General features: G+C 35.3%; 1 protein-coding gene, 1 long non-coding RNA gene and 1 pseudogene across 4 annotated transcripts; 2 read left to right on the forward strand and 1 right to left on the reverse strand.

Moving 5' to 3' along the window:
* Positions 1 to 4,997: 4,997 nt before the first annotated feature.
* LOC149570905 (TMV resistance protein N-like) lies at positions 4,998 to 18,775 on the reverse strand. Of its 2 annotated transcripts, XR_016359729.1 has the most exons (4): positions 17,045 to 18,775; positions 16,590 to 16,883; positions 15,640 to 16,503; positions 4,998 to 5,731 (listed from the first exon to the last, which is right to left on the reverse strand). XR_016359729.1 is itself a non-coding variant. In XM_089812468.1 (3 exons), the coding sequence occupies exons 1-3, from the start codon at positions 18,668 to 18,670 to the stop codon at positions 15,766 to 15,768; spliced, it is 2,658 nt and encodes an 885-aa protein (XP_089668594.1). In that variant the 5' UTR covers positions 18,671 to 18,775; the 3' UTR covers positions 15,476 to 15,765. The 2 variants fall into 2 exon arrangements, 1 of the variants encoding a protein (XP_089668594.1); XM_089812468.1 differs by lacking the exon at positions 4,998 to 5,731 and having other exon boundaries at positions 15,476 to 16,503.
* LOC149570906 (uncharacterized) lies at positions 8,017 to 9,986 on the forward strand. Its single transcript, XR_016359730.1, has 2 exons — positions 8,017 to 8,268; positions 9,623 to 9,986. It is a non-coding gene; the product is annotated as an uncharacterized LOC149570906 (long non-coding RNA).
* LOC149570907 (uncharacterized) lies at positions 12,720 to 15,128 on the forward strand (annotated as a pseudogene). The gene is made up of 4 exons (XR_016360247.1): positions 12,720 to 12,750; positions 12,974 to 13,066; positions 13,386 to 13,458; positions 13,622 to 15,128. The product of XR_016360247.1 is annotated as an uncharacterized LOC149570907 (transcript).
* Positions 18,776 to 19,099: the final 324 nt, after the last annotated feature.

Consider the following 19,099-nt stretch of genomic DNA (forward strand, 5'->3'; position numbering starts at 1 on the left):
TATATTATTAGATTATATCCTTTTCTAACATTGTATTTTCCATCTTCAAATGCTCCCCATATGATTTTGCCTCTTCTATCTTTATGATTAACCTTTCTCTTTCAAAGAATATTCTCTAAAGTCTTCATTTCTTCAAGGTCCAATTCTATGTTTTCTAATGATTTCCAAACCCACTTATCTTCTCTATTTTCTTTCAGAAGGTTTTTATAGTTGCTTACTTTTGTCCCTCATGCGATAACCAATATTTTTTTGCATTAGCTAGTATCCTTAAGCTATCTAGGGAGGGAAGACCATCCCATGAATCCTCCCGAAAAAGTGCTTCATCTCCCTTACCTATGTCCCATGTGATATATTTACTAATCAAATGTTGACATTTTTCTATAAAATTCCAATGTTTTAATCCTTTCGGTAAATTATACATTCTAAAGAGGAAAGTAGGATTATTGTATAGAATTTTTGTCCATTTTTATTCCTGTTCTTGATATATTCGCGATACCAATTTTGCTCCTAAAGCTTCATTTTTCCAATTGAGATTTTTAATGCCTAAGCCTCCAAGCTCCTTAGGTTTGCAAATGTTTTCCCATTTTATTAGTTTCATTTTCTTTTGTTCTTCTAGATTATTCTAGAAAAATCTTCTAAGCTTTCCTTCTAGCTTTTTATTCAATTTTTTAGGGAGTGGAGGCAAGATAATTGATATGTGGGAAGGGCTGAAAGTACAACTTTAATTTTTGTTACTTTTCCTACTTTTGTTAACCACTTTCCTTTCCAACTTCCAATTTTCTTGTCCATTCTTTCTAGAATATGGTGCCATCCTTTATTATGTCTCATACCGTTTTCTCATTCTATACCTAGATATTTACTTGGAAATGATCCTTTTTTGTATCCTATAATGTTACATATCTAGTTTTCTAGTTCAAACTTAGTGTTAATAAAGAAAATTTCCAACTTATTCACATTTACTTTTTGACCAAATGCTACCATGTATCTATGAATAATGGTTTTGAAGTTATGGGCCTCTTTAGTAGAGCTATCTCCTATCAAAATTGTATCATCAGAAAAATGTTGATGAGTAATGTTTGGAATGTTATTAGTGACTGTAATGCCTTTTATGATACCTTCTTCGTGTGCTCTTTTAATTGACCTTTCGAAAGCTTTTTCCATAATAATGAACAAGAATAATGACAAAAGGTCTCCTTGTATAATGCCTCTTGAGATATTGAAGTATCCTTCTGGGGTTCCATTGATAAGGAGTGATACTTTAGGAGTTGATATTCAATTAAAAATAAAGTTAATCCATTGGTGAGAGAAACCAAAGGCTTCTAATGTTTTATATAGGAATCTCCAATCCACCATATCATATGCTTTATGTATGTCCAATTTCATAAACATACTTGCATCATTTTTCTTTGTTGCAGAATGAATTATTTCTTGAATAATGAGTATACCATCTAAATTGGATTTTTTAGGTACAAACCCTGTTTGTTCTTTTGATGTGAGTTTAGGTAGTATAACTTTAAGCCATCTAGTTAATGCCTTTGAGAGGATTTTATATATCATGTTACAGAGAGCTATAGGTCTGTAATCACCTGGAACTTCTGATTCTAGTTTTTTGGGTAAGCGAGTTAAGAAGGTATGGTTGATCTTTGTTAGTATTGAACCACCATTTCTAGAGGCTTCCATAGCTTTCCATAAATCTAACCCAATAATATCTCAATATTTTTTATAAAGAAAGCGTGAAAGCCATCTGACCCTAGTGATTTATCAGGATTTAGGCTGAAAAGAGCAGCCTTGACCTCTTCTAAGGTTAGAGGTTTGTTGAGAAATGTGTTATCTTCTATAGTAACCAATTTTGGTATAGATTCTAACATCTTATTTTGAGAAGATCCATTGGAGCAGTCATAATTGTTTAAGATGTTTTTGAAATAATCTACAAATACTTTTTCTATATTTGTGAGATTTTTTTGATAATGTTACCTTCTAGATTTTTAATCTTTGTGATGTTATTCCTAGCTATATTAATAACAGTGTTGTTATGGAAATTTTTTGTATTACGATCCCCTTCTGCTAACCACATTTCTCTTGATTTTTGTCTCCAAAAGATCTCTTCTTTTGCTAATATTTCCTCCTATTTTGAAAGTGATACTTTCTCTTTTAGGTATTTCTCAGTATCCATTACCTTTTTTATCACTTCATTGTTTAGTGTTTTTAGGTTTTATTCATTATCTAATTTTTCTTTAAATATATTATTTAAGTGTGTTTTGTTCCATTTGAGTATATGTTCTTTGATCATTTTCATTTTTGACACAAATCAATACATTTTTTACCCTTTGAAGTTTCCTTGGGACCACCATAGTTTAATGTGTTCCATGAAACTATTGTGAAAAAACCACATTTTTCACATTTAAAAGGATTTCTTAAGGGTTTTTTTTGGTTTAGTTAATTCTAACCTTACTGGATAATGATTTGATCTTGCTATTGGTAAGATTGTTGACTATAGTTATATATCTATGTCTCTTAATTCCCCTCTGAAGAAAAATCTATCCAATTTTTTTGCTATGTAGGTAAAAAATTTCTTTCTATTATTCCATGTATAAATTCCATTATTAGTCGAGATATTAATAAGTTATTTTGTTCTATCCACCTCTTGAAGTCAATAGAAGCTTGCAAAATGTGTTGCATCCCACCATTTTTTTTTTCCAGAATTAAAATAACATTAAAGTCCCCTCCTATTAGTATGTATTCATTATGATGATTTCTAATGAACATGCTTATTTCTTCCCATAAGTGCTTCTTTTTTGTAGTCTGTGTTGGTCCATATATATTTATTAGGATAATTTGGAGATTATTCCTGATACTCTTGATTTTATAGCCCATCCAGTTACGGTTCGAAGTTATCATATCTAGGGTTATCTTCCTAGGATTCCATATCATGGCTAACCCTCCTGAGGCTCCTCTTGATTCTTGTAGTATTATATTTCAGCTACCCATTTTACTTTCTAATTTAATTCCTTCTACTTTATTTAGTTTAGTTTCTTGTATTAATATGATATCAGATTCAAATAGAGATATATTTCTCTTTAATAAGTGTTTTTTGCTAGGTGCATTAAGGCCCCTAGCATTCCAAGTTGTTATCATCATATTGTTCTAGGAAGGTTCTTTCCCTTTCCTGCTTTAAGAATTTGAACTATCTTTTTCTACTCTTTAGCTTGGCCATTTGCCTCTCTTAATTCTTTAAGTGATTTCCTCCCTTGTTTTGACTTTTTCTTTCCACATTTTGGCATCTTTATTCCTTCCTAATTTATTGATATACCCAAGAGTACTAGATTCTCCTGAGCATTTTTTATGCTTGTTGTTTGGTTTTCTCCTTCCTTGTTTTCTTTTTCTCCTTCTAATTATGTGATAATTAGTTCTGCTAGATCAATCTATGTTTCATATTGTTTAAGTATTTTCCTCAATCTGTGTGCTCTCTTCATCTTCTTTTTCACATACATTCCTCTATTCTATATCCATTTGAATTCTATATTCTTCTCAATTTTTCCATATACCTTTCTCATTGTCTTTTGCTAAGTTTTGACAAATGCTCTGCTTTGGAGTTCTTAATATTATACATTTTCTTGCTGAGATAATGTCTATTGCACTGTCTATGTGTTCGTCTGACTGCTTTGTTTCTATGTTGGTTTGAAATTCGAAAGGGTCTGATCCATTTGTTGGAGTTTCCCATAATTTATAACTCCATTTTTTGGCTCTTTTCCTTATGGTGATATTGCTCCATTGTGTTGAAGATGGTGGAGGAACTAATCCTTATGTATTCTATTCTTCACTAATTGTTATATTTGATTCCCCATTCTTTTTTGTTTTCTTCTAAAGCTATTGTTGTTCTAGATATCCCTTTATGCAATATCGGGGTGCTCATATCCGTCTATTTCAGGTCCTCTATGTTGAAAAGCCAAGAATTTTCTCTATCCTCAATATCTTGTATCTCTATCTACTCCTGTTCAAGATCCTCTGTATTTATTTTGAACTATCTTGATTTCTTCTTCCTAATTCTAATCCTTTTTCGGCTGTTGCTTTTCCTTTTCTATGCTTTTTGTGAAGGTTTTTCTCGATCCTTTGTAATCTTTGAGATAGATTTTTCTTTGCTTGTATTTTTCTGATCCTCTTTGAGTTTTAGGATCTCTATCTGATCTATGGCATCAATTATTTTGAGTGTGATTTCTTCATTAAGTTGCTTAATACTTCTAATATTCTCCTCTATTTCTATCATTTCTGCTTTTGGTTGTTCCGAGTCTTCTTTTAACCTTGCTACTTTTCCACTTAATGAATTGAGGGTTTTGATTCCTTCCCTATATCTCCTTTGTGTAATCTAATTGATGTCTTCTTCTTCTATTTTTTTAAAATTTCTTCTCAATGCTTCTGAGTATGTTTTGTATGATCTTAGGTTCTATTATCTCACCTTCTTCAAACTCCTTGTTGTTAGTTACTATTCAACTATCTATTTTGTTCTATTTAGGGATCTCTCCTTTGTTGTTGTCCTTTTCTTTTGTGGTCAACTATGGCTATTATTTTTCTCTATTATTATCCAATTTGATTTCTTCAAAGTTTGAGATATTTGTTGCCCTCCTTCTCCCTTAAGATATTTTATAGATCTGATTTTCCCTAAGTATTTGGTAAAGTTCGTATACTATAATGACTTGTTCTTTAATCACTTGCATTTGCCTCTAGAGGGTTCTAAAATTCTCAAGTGTAACACCTTCGACTCTTCCACTATGCTCTCTTCATGGAGGCATTTTCATGCTTTTGTTGAAACCCTAGTGCAACTGCCTCACAATCAATGATCTATCTACACACTTAGCCCAAACCACAGTCCCGGTGCAAACTACCTCACAGTTAGCGATCTGTCCACACACTCAAGAACTCTAGCTCTGATACCACTTGATAAAGAGTGCTCCCATTAATACCATAAACCATAGCAAAAAATAAAGAAATGATAGCAAATGTGAGAACAAAATATGGACTTCTTATTTGCACCACAAATGTGGAATTACATAATTCACAAGTACAATATGCTAACCCACATGGGCATCTTCATTACAATAATTTGCAAGACAACCTGCAAACTATCACCTAGAGCTATCCTAGACAATGTTTGGGCATTTCTTAAATAGGCAATTTTATGCTGCCTGAGAAAGTTCTAGACAATGAAACTCAATACCTAGGGCCGATAGATTGTAACAATACATATAGAGCCGGCCAAATACATTTTTGACAATTATTTTAGATATTTTGGATAGCCTAACTTTGAAAGGCCATAACCCTCGAACTGTTGCTTCGATTGGCTATTATAGCTACTTTTTGCAAACACCAACAAATGATCTACAGGCTCTAAACCATGCAAGCACCCTTTCGTCAAGTTTTCAAACCTCATCCAGACACTCTAAGGGCTCCAATGGTGAGCTTGAAAACTTTTCTATAAAATTTTCCACTGAAAGTCCACAATAACTTCTCTAATACTTGAGCTAGAGCAATGAGATTTTTATGGTAGGCTTTATAACTCAAAAATGAACCTTCATATAGAAAATGAGAACATTCTGAGCTCGTATGAAAAATTTACTAATAATAGCAAGTTCCCATAAATAGTAACCACCCTGTCTACTAGTCCTTATTAAAATAGAAAAGACTGATTGAAAATATTTTTGGGTAACACAAGATTGCTCTTACAGCCAAGATGCTCCTACATCAAAAACAAAAGGAAATCACTACATTTATTTCCCTCTATGTAGTTGCAAGTGTAGTAATGGACATGTACATGTACACAAAATGTAGAAGCATAGAAATGACAGACAAAAATATATGTGATTGTAGATATAAAACATTTGCAATTTTTTTAAATGCAACTATAAAAATGAAATCCTCAACAGGACTAGTGCTACTGTCCTCCTTTCATATGTGTAAATTTGAGGCGAACCCCTCTCCCATGTATGTGTCTTCCCTCTTTTCTTACATCCTCTTGATGTATGTGAGAAAAATATAATTTAAACTCATTTTAATTACAAATCTAAAACTATAAAGATGACACATGTACTATATGCCCATATGTTATGAACCAAAAATAATTCATGATTTGCCTTCCTGTTTTAATGATTAGATGGATTGCTAGTCCCTCGCTATTAGAAGTAATACAATAAATATTGACCCTATCTAAAATGTAGACATAATAATATCTTGAGTAATTTAATAGTACTATTGACTCTTTTATAGTAAAAGTAAAATTAATAATTCAATCAATGTCATGATTATATAAGAAAATTAATTTAAGTTTAAAAATATGATATTAAATTATTTTTAATTTATTCATATACAAATTGATATATATATTTTATTTATTTTAAAATTATATTATATTTTTCAAACTTAAATACTTTATATTTGAAAATTCTAGAATTTAATATTTAAGCTTAAAAAACAAGCTCCAAATTAGGTGTATATCCTTGTTGTAAGGGTGATAAATAATTAGCAAGTTCCATATAAGGTAAAAAAATATTTAATTATACATGGAAAATATATTGTTAAAACAAATAGAATAAAACTATATAAGATGGTAGCATTATGCTAATCAAATCATCATTTCAATGTGCCATCTTAGCTTACCCATTGTACACCAAGATACAATTGCTAGTTGTATCCATTTTAACACTCCCTCCGTATCTCTTCTTCATTTCCACTTTTGTATTGTGAAAAAATTGACATCTTCTCTTAACAAATGTGGTAATAAAATAATAATAATATAAAACTAAAATTGCCCACAAACTTACATGCCACGGGGAGGAGAAATAAGAAATTCTTCTAATTAAAATGATTGCCATTATAAGCTGCCAACCCAAAACATAAAACGCATGGCAGCGATGGCAGTCATAGAAGCTATAGGGGAGTGGGGTTTTATTTGGGAGAATGTCATTCATTAGGGTTCGTTTGGTCGCTGGAATTAAAATGGAATTAGGGTTCGGAATTTCAAATATTTTCTAATCCATTGTTTGGGTATATAAAAATGGAATTAAAATTGGAAAAAAGTGGAATCCCATATGCCCATTTACCCCCCAAAACCAAGATTTGGTATTCCATCTAAATAGATGGAATTGGTTTAATCCTCATTTTAATTCTTTTTTCCAAAATGAGGATTACAGAAAAGTTAAAATGAAAACAATTTTGAGGTCTGGATGTGACCCTTTTTTTTCCCACTCGGTTGCTGAGGTCCGGACGTGACTATTTCTTGCTCTGTTCAACCATTGCCGCCTCTGGATTTTCTTTTCTTGGCCTTTGCACAAGTGTGTTCTTCATTTTGGAGCTCTCATTTGCACCTGGGTTTTGCTCATGTTAGTTTTTTGTTGCAGATTTCCACTTGGGTTTTGCTCATGTTAATTTGTTGTAGATTTCCACTTAGATTTTAGCTAGACTCCTGGTTTTCAATTTCTTTTAGATTTGAGGGTGATGGCTTGCATAGTTTTCGTATCTATTTTGCATTAAATTTCTTATTCATATTTCGGGGGCTGTTTTCGTATCTATTTTGTATTGCCCTAGTTTTTTACACTGGATTTCTATTCCAGACTACCCTCCACAAGAAAATAGAAAAACCTATTAATCTTGCATGCGACTTTTTTCGTTTACCTTACATGGCTAGAGTAAAAGGAATTTGGTATATGTGTTTATGTCTGAAGATAAGTAGTTGTAAATAAACTGTGCACAACCTTTTCATTGTGCACAAGAAATCCACAACCTTTGTCTTTCATCAGTTTGTTGTAATGACTCCAATATGTTTATGCAGAGTAAACAATGTGCCAGAACAAACTGTATAATAATACCAAAAATCAAATAATAATCACAAAAATATGGCAGGAGAATGCCAGATTCCAATTCCAAATGTGCAACTGAACAGAGGAAAAGTGTATGTTTATAATGAATCCCTTGTGAACCGAACAGTCCCAAATCAAATTCTATAAATGATAATCTGAATTACAAGTTCCGGAATCTCAAATCAAAAATACCGAATGCCAATCTTCAAATCATATTCCAGCAACCAAACGAACCCGTACAAGTGTTACTCTTCTTCCAAAATGGGGCAAGGAAATGACTGAAACAGAGGCGGAAGGTTGATTATTTAAAAGGAATATGATAGGGGGAAAACGCAGAGAGAGAGACGTAGCGGGAAGGGGGGAAAAGACGACTTCCAGAAAGGGAAGAGGGCGAGTAACTGCGAGAACCCATCCATTCCAGGTTTCTGTATTTACCTCTATTTTAATTTAAAACTATTACGCTGTGCCTTGGCTAAATCTGAAATTTCTTCCTGCTTTTATTGTTGTTACGGTTGGATCAAACCCTATCTATCTATCACCTGTTGTCACTGTTAGAGTCCTATTCTTCATATATATCTTATTTTTCATGAACTACAGACACAGGGATTGGAAACGCCTCCTTTTACTGCCTGGGATTTCGATAATGGTTCAGAAAAAATTGGTTGCCTTTCATTGTGTTAGGGCAGAGATCCCCCTTCTTTGATTGATCCACTGTGTAGATGATCAGTGACGGGGAGTGGGCGTTAAGAGACCTTATCAGCCAAGATTCCGTGTTTTCCCGTCCATCTGATAACATGGCTCATTTCTCTTTAAACAAATAGCATTCCAAGGTCAGACTTGGGTCTCGTTTGAGACACCAAAAGACTTCCTACCTTTCCCAGACACAACGTAATCTCCCTTAACCATGGGCGCTGCCATGATGTGTATAACAGGCTAATTTCACTCCCTGTTCAATGCTGCTAGTTCAGTGCAACTAATATTGTATAAGGGTCTCTCACTAACTAGGTCCCTAGTTCGATGGGCTAGTTAAGATAAGGGTTTGGCAGTACTCTGTTTTGAAGCCGTGTCATTTCGTTGGATTAAGAAATGTACTCCCCTTTATAGAAGTTTTGCAAACCAAAACGTAGCACCAATTCACTAGCTTATATTATGAGTTCCAGACAATTTGGATAACAGTGTAACCAAGTGCAGAATTATACTGAAACGGCAAAACAAAAATGAGCCATATCTATCTTGCACTCAAAACTTCATTTCTATTTTCAAAATAAACTCAAAACTTCTACATACATTATGTTCACATACATTTTAAAAATCCTAGTGTTGAATTTATACAGTTGGAAATGATTCTCTCTGGGTTTTAAAAAAATTGAATCGTGTTTTCATTACTGAAAGATCACTTTTGAGACAAAGCTATATTGTTAAGCTACAGGAGTAAAATATTTATCTATTTTATCTTGTGTGACAGATTAATTAATCTCAGGAGCAGCTTTTTATGAAACTATCATGATATGTGCTTCACCATGATTGTTAATTACTAAATATCTCAATCTATTTTTCATGATACAAAAGGGAGGGTACCAATTGTGGAGTTATCAGCGAAGGGTCAAAGTCTGAAAATGTTGTACTTTTCAATTCTACCAAAAAAAATGCTTTAGCCAAAGCTGTATTTGCATATGTGTTGTATAGGCTTGCTTCTTTCCCCTGTCACTTTCATGTTTCATTTGCACCAGACTAGTCTGGCCTATTAGTTACAGGTTGCTAGCCTTCTTGTGCAGGGTTGGGGAGCTCTTCGTGTTATGATGAGCCCCGGGGGCTCTAAACACTCTGTGGCTGGGCAATAAAAGCACTTGGGCCACACTCCCAATTTGTTTGAGGGCTCTCAAGGTCGTTGTTGTGGATGTAGAAATGTCTGAGAGTAGTAGTATCATGAAGAACTTTGATTGCACTTGTTATATTGATCTATTAGCCATGTCAGACACAATGATGTATTTTATGTATTTGGCATATATATAGATGCATTATGCACTTGATGCAAATTTATGCATTTTCTGTATTTCCCATATATATTATATAGATGTATTAACCATCACTGGACACGATGATGCACTTGATAAAATGGATATATTGTTCAAGCTGAAACTTGCACTTATTTATTAATCAGAAACTGCATAATGGATGTATCTATTCAAATATATATTCAGAAAAATGATAATGTCTGCTGATACTGCTCTGATCTTGGACATGGTTATATTTCATGTAATTACTATTAGAGATGAATATCCAATCTATTTGTTAATCCACGAGTCTTCTTTTAGTTTGTAATTAGTTACTTAATTTGTTGTTTCCAACCCCTATTTTGTTCTTCTGGAAATTTTGCTGATGTGTCCATTGTAAGTAAAAACCAGTCTTTAAAAAAACTCTGTTTTTCCCCCTTTTTAAACCTTCTTGACAAATAGAATTTTTGAAATCTGGTACCTATGAAATGAAGCAAAGGTTGTTGTTCTACTGGATGCTTACTCACAATTGTTCATATTGTACCCACTTTGGGACCTGCATGCTTCTAAAGCATTTACTTGTGAAGCTCATTGCTTTACTCTCCTTAACTTGCAACGGTGGAAAACCATTTGAGCTCTGGAACAGTGGTTCCCTTTATGAAATGGGCATGATACTTAGCCAAGGTGGGAGCATATAGGCACATTCATTAGAAGATGCCTTTGCCCAATAGCTCAAGAAGTAAGACCATCATCTTCTTGGTAAGGAGGTCACTCTGCATGCTGATCACCAACCATTTTAGTTTATGAAAACTTGTTTAACAATTGATGAAAGTTGCCTTTTGAGTAGGGCTCTTACTTCCAAGACAATGGTTATCAGGTATAGGAAGGATCTTGTCAAATTAACAGATATTCTTAGTTGTACTACCCAAGTCCTTAACATTTTGGGTAATCCCTACACCAATTTCAAATTTGCGATGGATGGGAAGTTATCATTCTATGCAGTTTGATCTGGTTCTTGAGACTTTTCTGCAATCTGCAATGGTAAACCAAAAATAATCATAGCTCGCAACTTTGCAGGCAATGTTGTTGTATAGTTCCCTTAAGTCCTCATCAACTTGTTGTTCTATAGTTCCATTTACACTTTGTAATACCTTCAACTTTATGCTCATTTTTTTTGTGTGAGAATGTTGTGGATTACATCCGCTGATGCTCTCACTGTATTCAGCAGTAACCTTTGTTATGACTCACTCATTTTTTGTTTATGGATTGCACTCAGCTATACTAATGACCTTATTTTCATTGCAACACCTGCCCCTTGCAGTCTTCCTTTGTCTCAGTGTCTTGTAATTAACATGCCCATGCTCAAACTTGCACTTTTGCCATTTCACATTATCCCACTGTCAAGTTGCTGCTCTCCAGGAGTGCAGACCTCTTCTTTTGTACATGACATCTCAACTACTCTTCTAGGTCTTCCCATAATTTTCATAATGCACTTCTACCACATCCCTCACATTGTACTCAGAAACCTAGGCCATCCATTGGTTAACACAAGCCTCTGCCCAGATTTCATGTATGCATCCCACCCTATTGTCGATTGACTCCATTCTTTGCCTGACCTCCTGCTATTTGGATTATCTTTCCATTGATGGCATGAACAGCATCAAAAGTGAGCAAAACAATATTTATTAATGGCTTGATATATCCTCCTTGCAGCATTAAATCCAGAACTGTTTTCCTCGTGTGTGAATAATGAAATGTAGAACTCCACATATAAAGCCAAACACAAGGCAGTGTACATGGTGTCTTTCATAATTTACCCTTACCACCAAAATGTCTGTGAATAGCTCCTCACTGTGTTTTCATGGTGGCTTGAATGTCACATAAGCCTGAGTTATCAAGTGTTTGAAAAGATTTGTAGACTTCGTTTCTTGAATTCCCAAAATTGGAGGAACAACAAGGATAACTTCAAGAGACTCAGTATCCAACTAATGCTCCTAGAAATTAAGAAATAACAGTCACCACACAACCACACCTCTTTTAAAGACTCTTTTGAACAATGCTTAAAGTTCCAAAATAGAGGGCATACCTGGCTTATGAGAAAATGAACACACAGTACTGCAAAGTGCTATTTTGTTTCCTTCATTTCCACAATATGGTCAAAGGTCAAGGAAGCACCTGTTGTTCCTACGCCAAAAATGGGGAATAACTCCTTGAATCTTCCTTCTAATGTGTCACAAATCTCTCAGTGCCTACAGCATGACATTTTGTCATAACTTGCCTAGAGTGCACTATGAATCTCTTCTTTTTTATCACATGTTTCAAAAGTAAAATCCTAAAGAAACTCATTAATAAAAGCTTGACTCTTTCATAGACTTATTCAAATTCTAATCTCCTTGTTTATGAGTGTGATTTGCAAACACTAATCCCCATTTTTTAATGTCTAAAAGGTATGAAAGGCCCCTAAAACATAGACAATTTATTCATTAACATGATAAATTACCATTGAATCCTTTCAAACCATTTTTAAATCTAAGACTCTTCACAACATGAGATACCTGAATTTCAAGGCCTATTTTGAACTAGCAAGGATAAATAGGCTAACCGTTACAAGAGTGAGGACCCATGAGCAGAAATTATTTGCCTCTTGCAAATCATAGATCTTTAGTGATTATTGGTTGATCTCCACTCCTCCATTCCAACCCACTTTTAATTCTGCCTTGGCACTCCCAACCCCAGCCGCTACAGTTGCACCTAATATGTTAAAGGCAATGCTAAATTCTAACTTATGAATGAGATGATGTAAAAGGGGATGGCACTTCCACACACTCTATATTTTTATCTACAATATGTCTACTCATGACCAAAAGTATAGTCCCGAATGAATCATGCTAGCCATGATTTGTGTTTAGGTTGGTTGTGATTTTAAAGTTTTTTTTACGAATGTACATAGAGAATATCTCTGATTAGTAAGCTCTGTCAGCAATATGCTTGGTTGAGACTGCAAGACTATGTGTTGGTTCATATTTACTGTTCCACACCCTCGTGAGAATTACAACACTGATCTTTAATTTGGAATTGTATGCTCAGGTGGAAGGTCACAAATTTCAAAACCAATGCGGAGTTCATAGTGAGACAATATTGGAACATGAATCCAAAGAAAGATTCACCTATATAATGTGACCTTTGGACTATACATGCTTGAGTGGTGGGAATTGTATCTTTTCTGTATTCAACTCTTGTTAGAGATTGAAATCAATGAAACACACTTCATAGTTTATAAGTTGAATAGTTTGTGATTTTGACTACTTTTAAAATTGTTAGTTATAGAGTTTAATTCATTGTTTGGGTACTCGAAATTTTAACAGTATTATTAGAGTTATCAGTACAATGCACATTGTAATAGTTGTTTGTCACAAATTCATATGACCATGAATTACTCAACACTTGAAATATTAACAGTATTATTACAGTTTTCAATACAAAGCACATTGTAATAGTTATTTGTCACATGTTCATATGACCACGAGTTACTTAAGTCTCATAGATACTGTAATGATAGTCTTGTTGTGTGTGATTTGCTACAATGGGTCAGGCTTTATGGTACAAAGTATCAAAAGGTATAAATTTATAGTGATCCAAATTTGACTTGAAAATTAGATAATTTACTTCCACTATTTTGAAAATAATTTATTTTGTGCTTTTAAACAGAAACAATATTTGAACAACGAACAATTTGTAAGTTATTTTCTAACTCAGACTGTAAGGTGTTCTATGCCACAGGCTTATCTGTCATGCAAGTGCATGGGTTTGGGAAGGTTATTATGTGTCACCTGCCAAAGGCTATAATCGTTTTCCCAGTGATTGAGGTCTTGTAGATAAGGTGTGACAAAGAATTGGTTTCATGTAGATTTAATGATATATCTAGGAAGCTTTTCAATGCATTTTTCTGCTCAGTCTGCAGGTACATAGTCCACAATCCCCGTAGATCACGTGGTTTGGGAGTATGAGAAGACATCTAATAGTTCATTTGGCAAGGTTTTTGTATTGTTTGAGGTTGACATTTTCCTTTCTGAGAGATTAGTCATGCTACAATAAGCTTTTTATTGGATATAATTGTGATTTTATACTCATTACAGTAATATCTAATTGCAGCAATTGTAAACTTCTAACACAAAATTATAAAATATTCGACTGGTATTTCAAGTGAAGCTTGATATTTTTTCTCAAGCATAAAATATTGCTCATTCTAATAGTACTGTTCATTTAAGCTTAATATAATGATGTAAAACCTTTTGTATGATATTTTTGACAGTATACATGATAGCTATTGTGTATGCTAGTTGGGCTTATTTACACAATGTTTGCTTTACATAAACACAAAGTTCATATAAATTTTACCCTGTTAATGGTTAGTATCATGACTAACTACTATATTTGGCAAGGACATCAGTGTGGATGATATACTCAAGTAGTTTCTTTTTCATTTTTTCCTGAGTGAAAATTATAAGGCGATTTGTTTGATAGACCGGAAGTTCAAACAACTGGCATGTCTGCTAACCATTGTTGATACATCTTTGTGCCAATTAAAAAATTGTAGTGCGATCTTCCAGTAGAGTCTTGATTTATGCAATAAGAAGGAAAAAAACAGAATCACCAAAGGAACTTGTTTTAACGGCACATTTGAGCCAAGATGGTGTAAATGTTAATTATTGTTAGTTGGACAGCTGTTATTTCTGACCCGGAAATAGCAGTAGCATTTATGGGTAGCTTGGACAGCTCGTCCTTATCTATGAATAGCACTAGTATTTATGGGTGGTTTGGACAGCTGTTTGTCCACTTGCCAAGAATTAGTAAATGGTTATTATTTACTAATTTTAGAGATTCCCTTTTGGACACCTTGCAACCAATGCTATTATTGGCTGTCAAGTTGTCTTAATCTCAGCCGTTGGTTTGATTTAATCTCGGTCGTTGGTTTACCAACAGGAGTAGAATAAAAAGGGGTCATTGGGTCATTTGGATAAGAAGCTTTGGAGAAACGTTGCAGTGTTAGCAAACAGTCTTGCAGTGTTGGCAAGGGCGCAGTGTTAGTGCGGGAATAGCAGTGGGGAATATCAGCGGGAGAAATTAGGAGGTTGTCGGAGTTCTGCCAGTGAAAGGCAAGGAATTTTGTATCTCTTGATTTGCTGAAGTTTAATATAATTCCTCATCTGTAGAACTGGTTTTCCCTTAAAGGTTTTTCCAGGGACAATTTGTTCAAAAATATTGTGTTCATTGTGTTGCGCATTTCTTTCCGTATTTTATAAGTGAAGTTGCAGTTGTGTTATTTTTTGATATTAGCTGGGAATTTATTTTCAGCAGTTTAATAATCATTTATGATAGGAGATTAATAATCAGTGACTGCAATAGTTTGATTTTTCACAGTAAAACCCCAAGGACATATTTGAATTAAGGAAGAATTTAGATTATAAGGATTTGAATGATAACAAAGATCAAATATAGTTTTTAAGTGACAGCTGACAATTTAGTTTAAGGGGCTATGGGTTTTTTAAATGATTGAAATAATTGTTAACTAGTGATGAAAAAAATGAAAGAAATCAATAAAAATGGATGAATGATCCATTTTTTGGTGGAATATAACAAATGAATAACTTTATTTTGGAACATAAAATTGACAATGACATTTGATCAAATTCATGAAAATTTTAACAATAATTTATCTCAGTTCAATCATAAAATATTCAGAAATTTGAAAAGATCATAACATTTGGCATTGACATTGGCACTTTCCTTGGACCTACCTTGAATGTGTCGTAGAAGGTAAGTAATTGCTGTGAAGTGACGCCGGGCCCCGCAACGAAAATGCTCTCCAAAGACTTGAGACCCGCCAAGCAGCTTCCCAGTATTGCGCTCGAAAGTTTCTTACATCACACCAATCTCAACGTTGTCAATCCTTGCAACGATTCCAGCCCAGGCAAACACGTCAGATGACATGACATGCTTACGTCTAATCTACACAGACTTTTCAGTCCGGACAAGCTGCATAACCTTTCCAATCGCGCACAGTCACGCGCATACAGCATCTCCAGTGATTGTGGGACCGCTTTCAATTCAGAAAGCTCGCTGCACCCGTCCAAATGAAGTTCCCACAGCCCACTCAACTTTTGGAAGCCTCCCGGAAGGCTGCGAAATCTATTATGCTCCAGATGAATGATTCTTAACGAAGGCAATTCGAATATTCCGGCCGGGAGTCCATTTTCAGACAGTTTGCAATAGCCGGCATCCAGATATGCTAAACTTTTCAGCCCGCGAATGGTGGCCGGCAGCTCTATAAGATTTGAATTGTGGTGGATTTCTAATCTCTCCAATCGAGTCAGATTGCCAAAACTAGGCGGAAGGTTTCGCAAATTCTTACACCAGGATAGATCTAATTCTTGCAGACTTGAAAGCTTACCGGACTCCTCAGGCAAACAAGAAACACCACAGCCTTTCATGTTGAGATTAACTAGGCTATGGAAGTTTCCTACTGCATTGGGCAGGCTTCTGAGTGAATGGCAATTGTGCAAGTCGAGAATCTGCAACTGGGTATAGATTATTGTAGCAGGAAGATTTTCAAGGAACTTGCATCCTTTCAAAATGAGCACTCTGAGTTTTTCGGGCCAAACCTGCTCAAAAACATCATGACTTGCATAAATCCAATCCCCTGATTTTCTTTAAACTTGATAAGAAAAACAAAAATTGTATGCCTTACGTGTGGTTCTTCTTCTGTCTTTTCGTCCCAGAGATGAGTTATGTGGGTATCGGTCACCTCCAGAAGAACAAGCTTGTTCAGGTTCATTCCTGGAGGTAACCGTGTTAATGAACATCTCGTTAATCTCAGCCATCTCAATTCATCAAAGTAACATGCCTCAGGAAACTGTTCCTTAATCTCAACATTTGCAAGCCAAAGCAACCTCAAGTTGTACAGTTGCAAGAACATTCCTGCCTTGATTGTCTTCCTTTCTTTGGGCTCGTAGCGAAGATACTGCACTGTCCTGGCCTTTTCCTTCAGTCCATAAAAACATACACAAAACGTTTCTTACTTGCATACTAACCGGATTGTATCTACCATGTAAGGCATGGCCATGAACACAAAATAGCTGTTACAAAACATTATGCAACGTGAAAAAGTAGAAAAAATAAATATAATGTAGAGGAAATCCATACCCAGGGTCGATGTAACACATGGTGCGCATCGTCTAAAGCGAATATTCTTGTGCGTTTATGGGGTTCTGTAGAAACTTCATTTGCTACAGTTGCTCCCAAATCTCTGAGGCAGCGATGCATCAATAGTTCATTTCTAGGCCCCACGGTGGCCAAGGACTTTTGAAAGAGATGTGCGAGAGACGCATGACATTTCCAATTAAGATCTGCCCAAAACATCATAGCAATGTCTTTGTCCTGCCCTGCAAAAAAACAAGCAATGTCTAGAAACATCTCCTTTTCATGGGCATCAAGGGTATCGTAGGATGCTCTGAGTTTCTTTTGTATATAAGGATCATCCCTTAGCTTCTCTGCCATGTCTTTACAAACGTTTCTATCGTCTTCACCGAGAAGGCTTTTGCCAAGAAGTTGTAGTGCAAGAGGATATCCTTCACAGGCACTGACAATATTGATGCTTAGGGTTTGTAGATCTGGATCTGGACAGTGGGAATCACGGAAGGCGTGGAATTTAAACAACTCCATGGCATGTTCTTGAGGAAGCCTCCTTACGTCGTACATTTCATCAACATTTGCCAATTTTAGAAGTTCTTGATTCTGAGATGTAATGAGCAAACGACTGCCTAACCCGAAGTCCTTGAAATTTCCCCCAAGAGCTTCCAACTGCTCGGCACTTTGAATGTCATCCAGCAGGAGAAGAACTCTCTTACCCATGAGACACTCCTGTAGCAGATGCTTACCTTGATCAATATGACCTACTTCGCCACTGAATCGAAATTCCTCTTTGGGTATGAATCGGGAAACCCCTTTGAGAATATTGATTTGCAGCTTCAGAAGCCCATTTTCTTGTTGGCCTCTTTCTCCCATACCCAGTGCAAAACAATACACCTCAAACTGACTGTAGAAAATACTCTTGCAAACAACTTTTGACAGGGTGGTTTTACCAATCCCCGCCATGCCATATATACCCACTTTCAGAGTCTTCTTTCGAGGATCGGCTATATTCAGTAAACCCCTGATATGCTCTACGCTCCAGTCTAAACCAAAGCAATTGGCAGTATCCAAATGAATCTTATATGTCTCTAAGATTTTCACTACATCCCTCACAACCTCACTGATCAAAGCATTCTCTTTGAACAACCGTGAACTCGTATCGGTGCTTTCTTTGATTTTATATTGATCTCCTGACCAGCCACATGTGTAGGAAACATTCTCCACTGCTCCGATGATCTCCCTGAAAAGAACTTGATCAAAATATTGAGCAGATATAACCATATCTTGGTGTCGAACCTCTGAAGGAACAATATCATAAAACAGGGGAATAATTTTGACACTTGATTTAACCATAAAACACACTTCATTCAAAAAAGATTGCGACTGCATAAATATTGGGGAGAAAATGGGAATGCAGATCCTACTTTCTCGTATGCGTTGATAAGAAGGGCCATCATCTGTAAATTTTCTATCTAACCGGGTGAAAATGCCCGCTTCATCAAGAGCAGAGCACAAGCGGCTAGCAAACCATTGGCATTTGTTGTCAGGGCCATAAAAACTCAAGTAAACGTCATATATTTTGAGCTTATTGAATCCAAAGGAGGGCTGGGCGGCCGAAGAAATGGCAGAGGAAAACATGTTGAGCCTGCAAGTTTCTTCAGATATTAAACCAGATCGAAAATCAGTCTCGTTTTAATAAAGTTTTGGTCTAGTTTCGTCTATACGTCTGTGGAATTCCTATCATATTCATTATTTTCTTGACCTCTAGTCAAATGTTCTCATCGTGAAAGGATTAAAGTTTAAATGACGTGTCCACAACCCAGATTTCTATTAAAGGAGGGCAAAATAATTTCGCTCCATTGTTATATTCATTTGTATCCAACGTAGAAATGTCACAATACTGTGGACCACGCATTGTAGGCGCGATTTGATCGGACGGAATTGATCGAGTCGTGCTCACCCCCAAGACTTTCTACGTCTGAAGCATTAATGGCGCACCTCTTTCGAAATTGACATTATTCCTTTTTCTAAAAGATCGGGTTACTATGGCCCTCGTATTCTTTTAAA

Source organism: Cupressus sempervirens, chromosome 2, assembly GCF_028749045.1.
Source record: "Cupressus sempervirens isolate cs-2001-9-10 chromosome 2, ASM2874904v1, whole genome shotgun sequence".
Taxonomy (NCBI): domain Eukaryota; kingdom Viridiplantae; phylum Streptophyta; class Pinopsida; order Cupressales; family Cupressaceae; genus Cupressus; species Cupressus sempervirens.

Bases quoted from the DNA above. Each gene is read 5' to 3' on its own strand.
- LOC149570905 (XM_089812468.1), bottom strand. From the start codon at position 18,670: ATGTTTTCCTCTGCCATTTCTTCGGCCGCCCAGCCCTCCTTTGGATTC. The intron at 16,884-17,044 runs GTATGGATTTCC...TATGGACTGAAG, and splicing joins ATGTGTTACATCGACCCTGG to GAAAAGGCCAGGACAGTGCA. The intron at 16,504-16,589 runs GTAAGGCATACA...GTTTTTGAGCAG, and splicing joins AGACAGAAGAAGAACCACAC to GTTTGGCCCGAAAAACTCAG.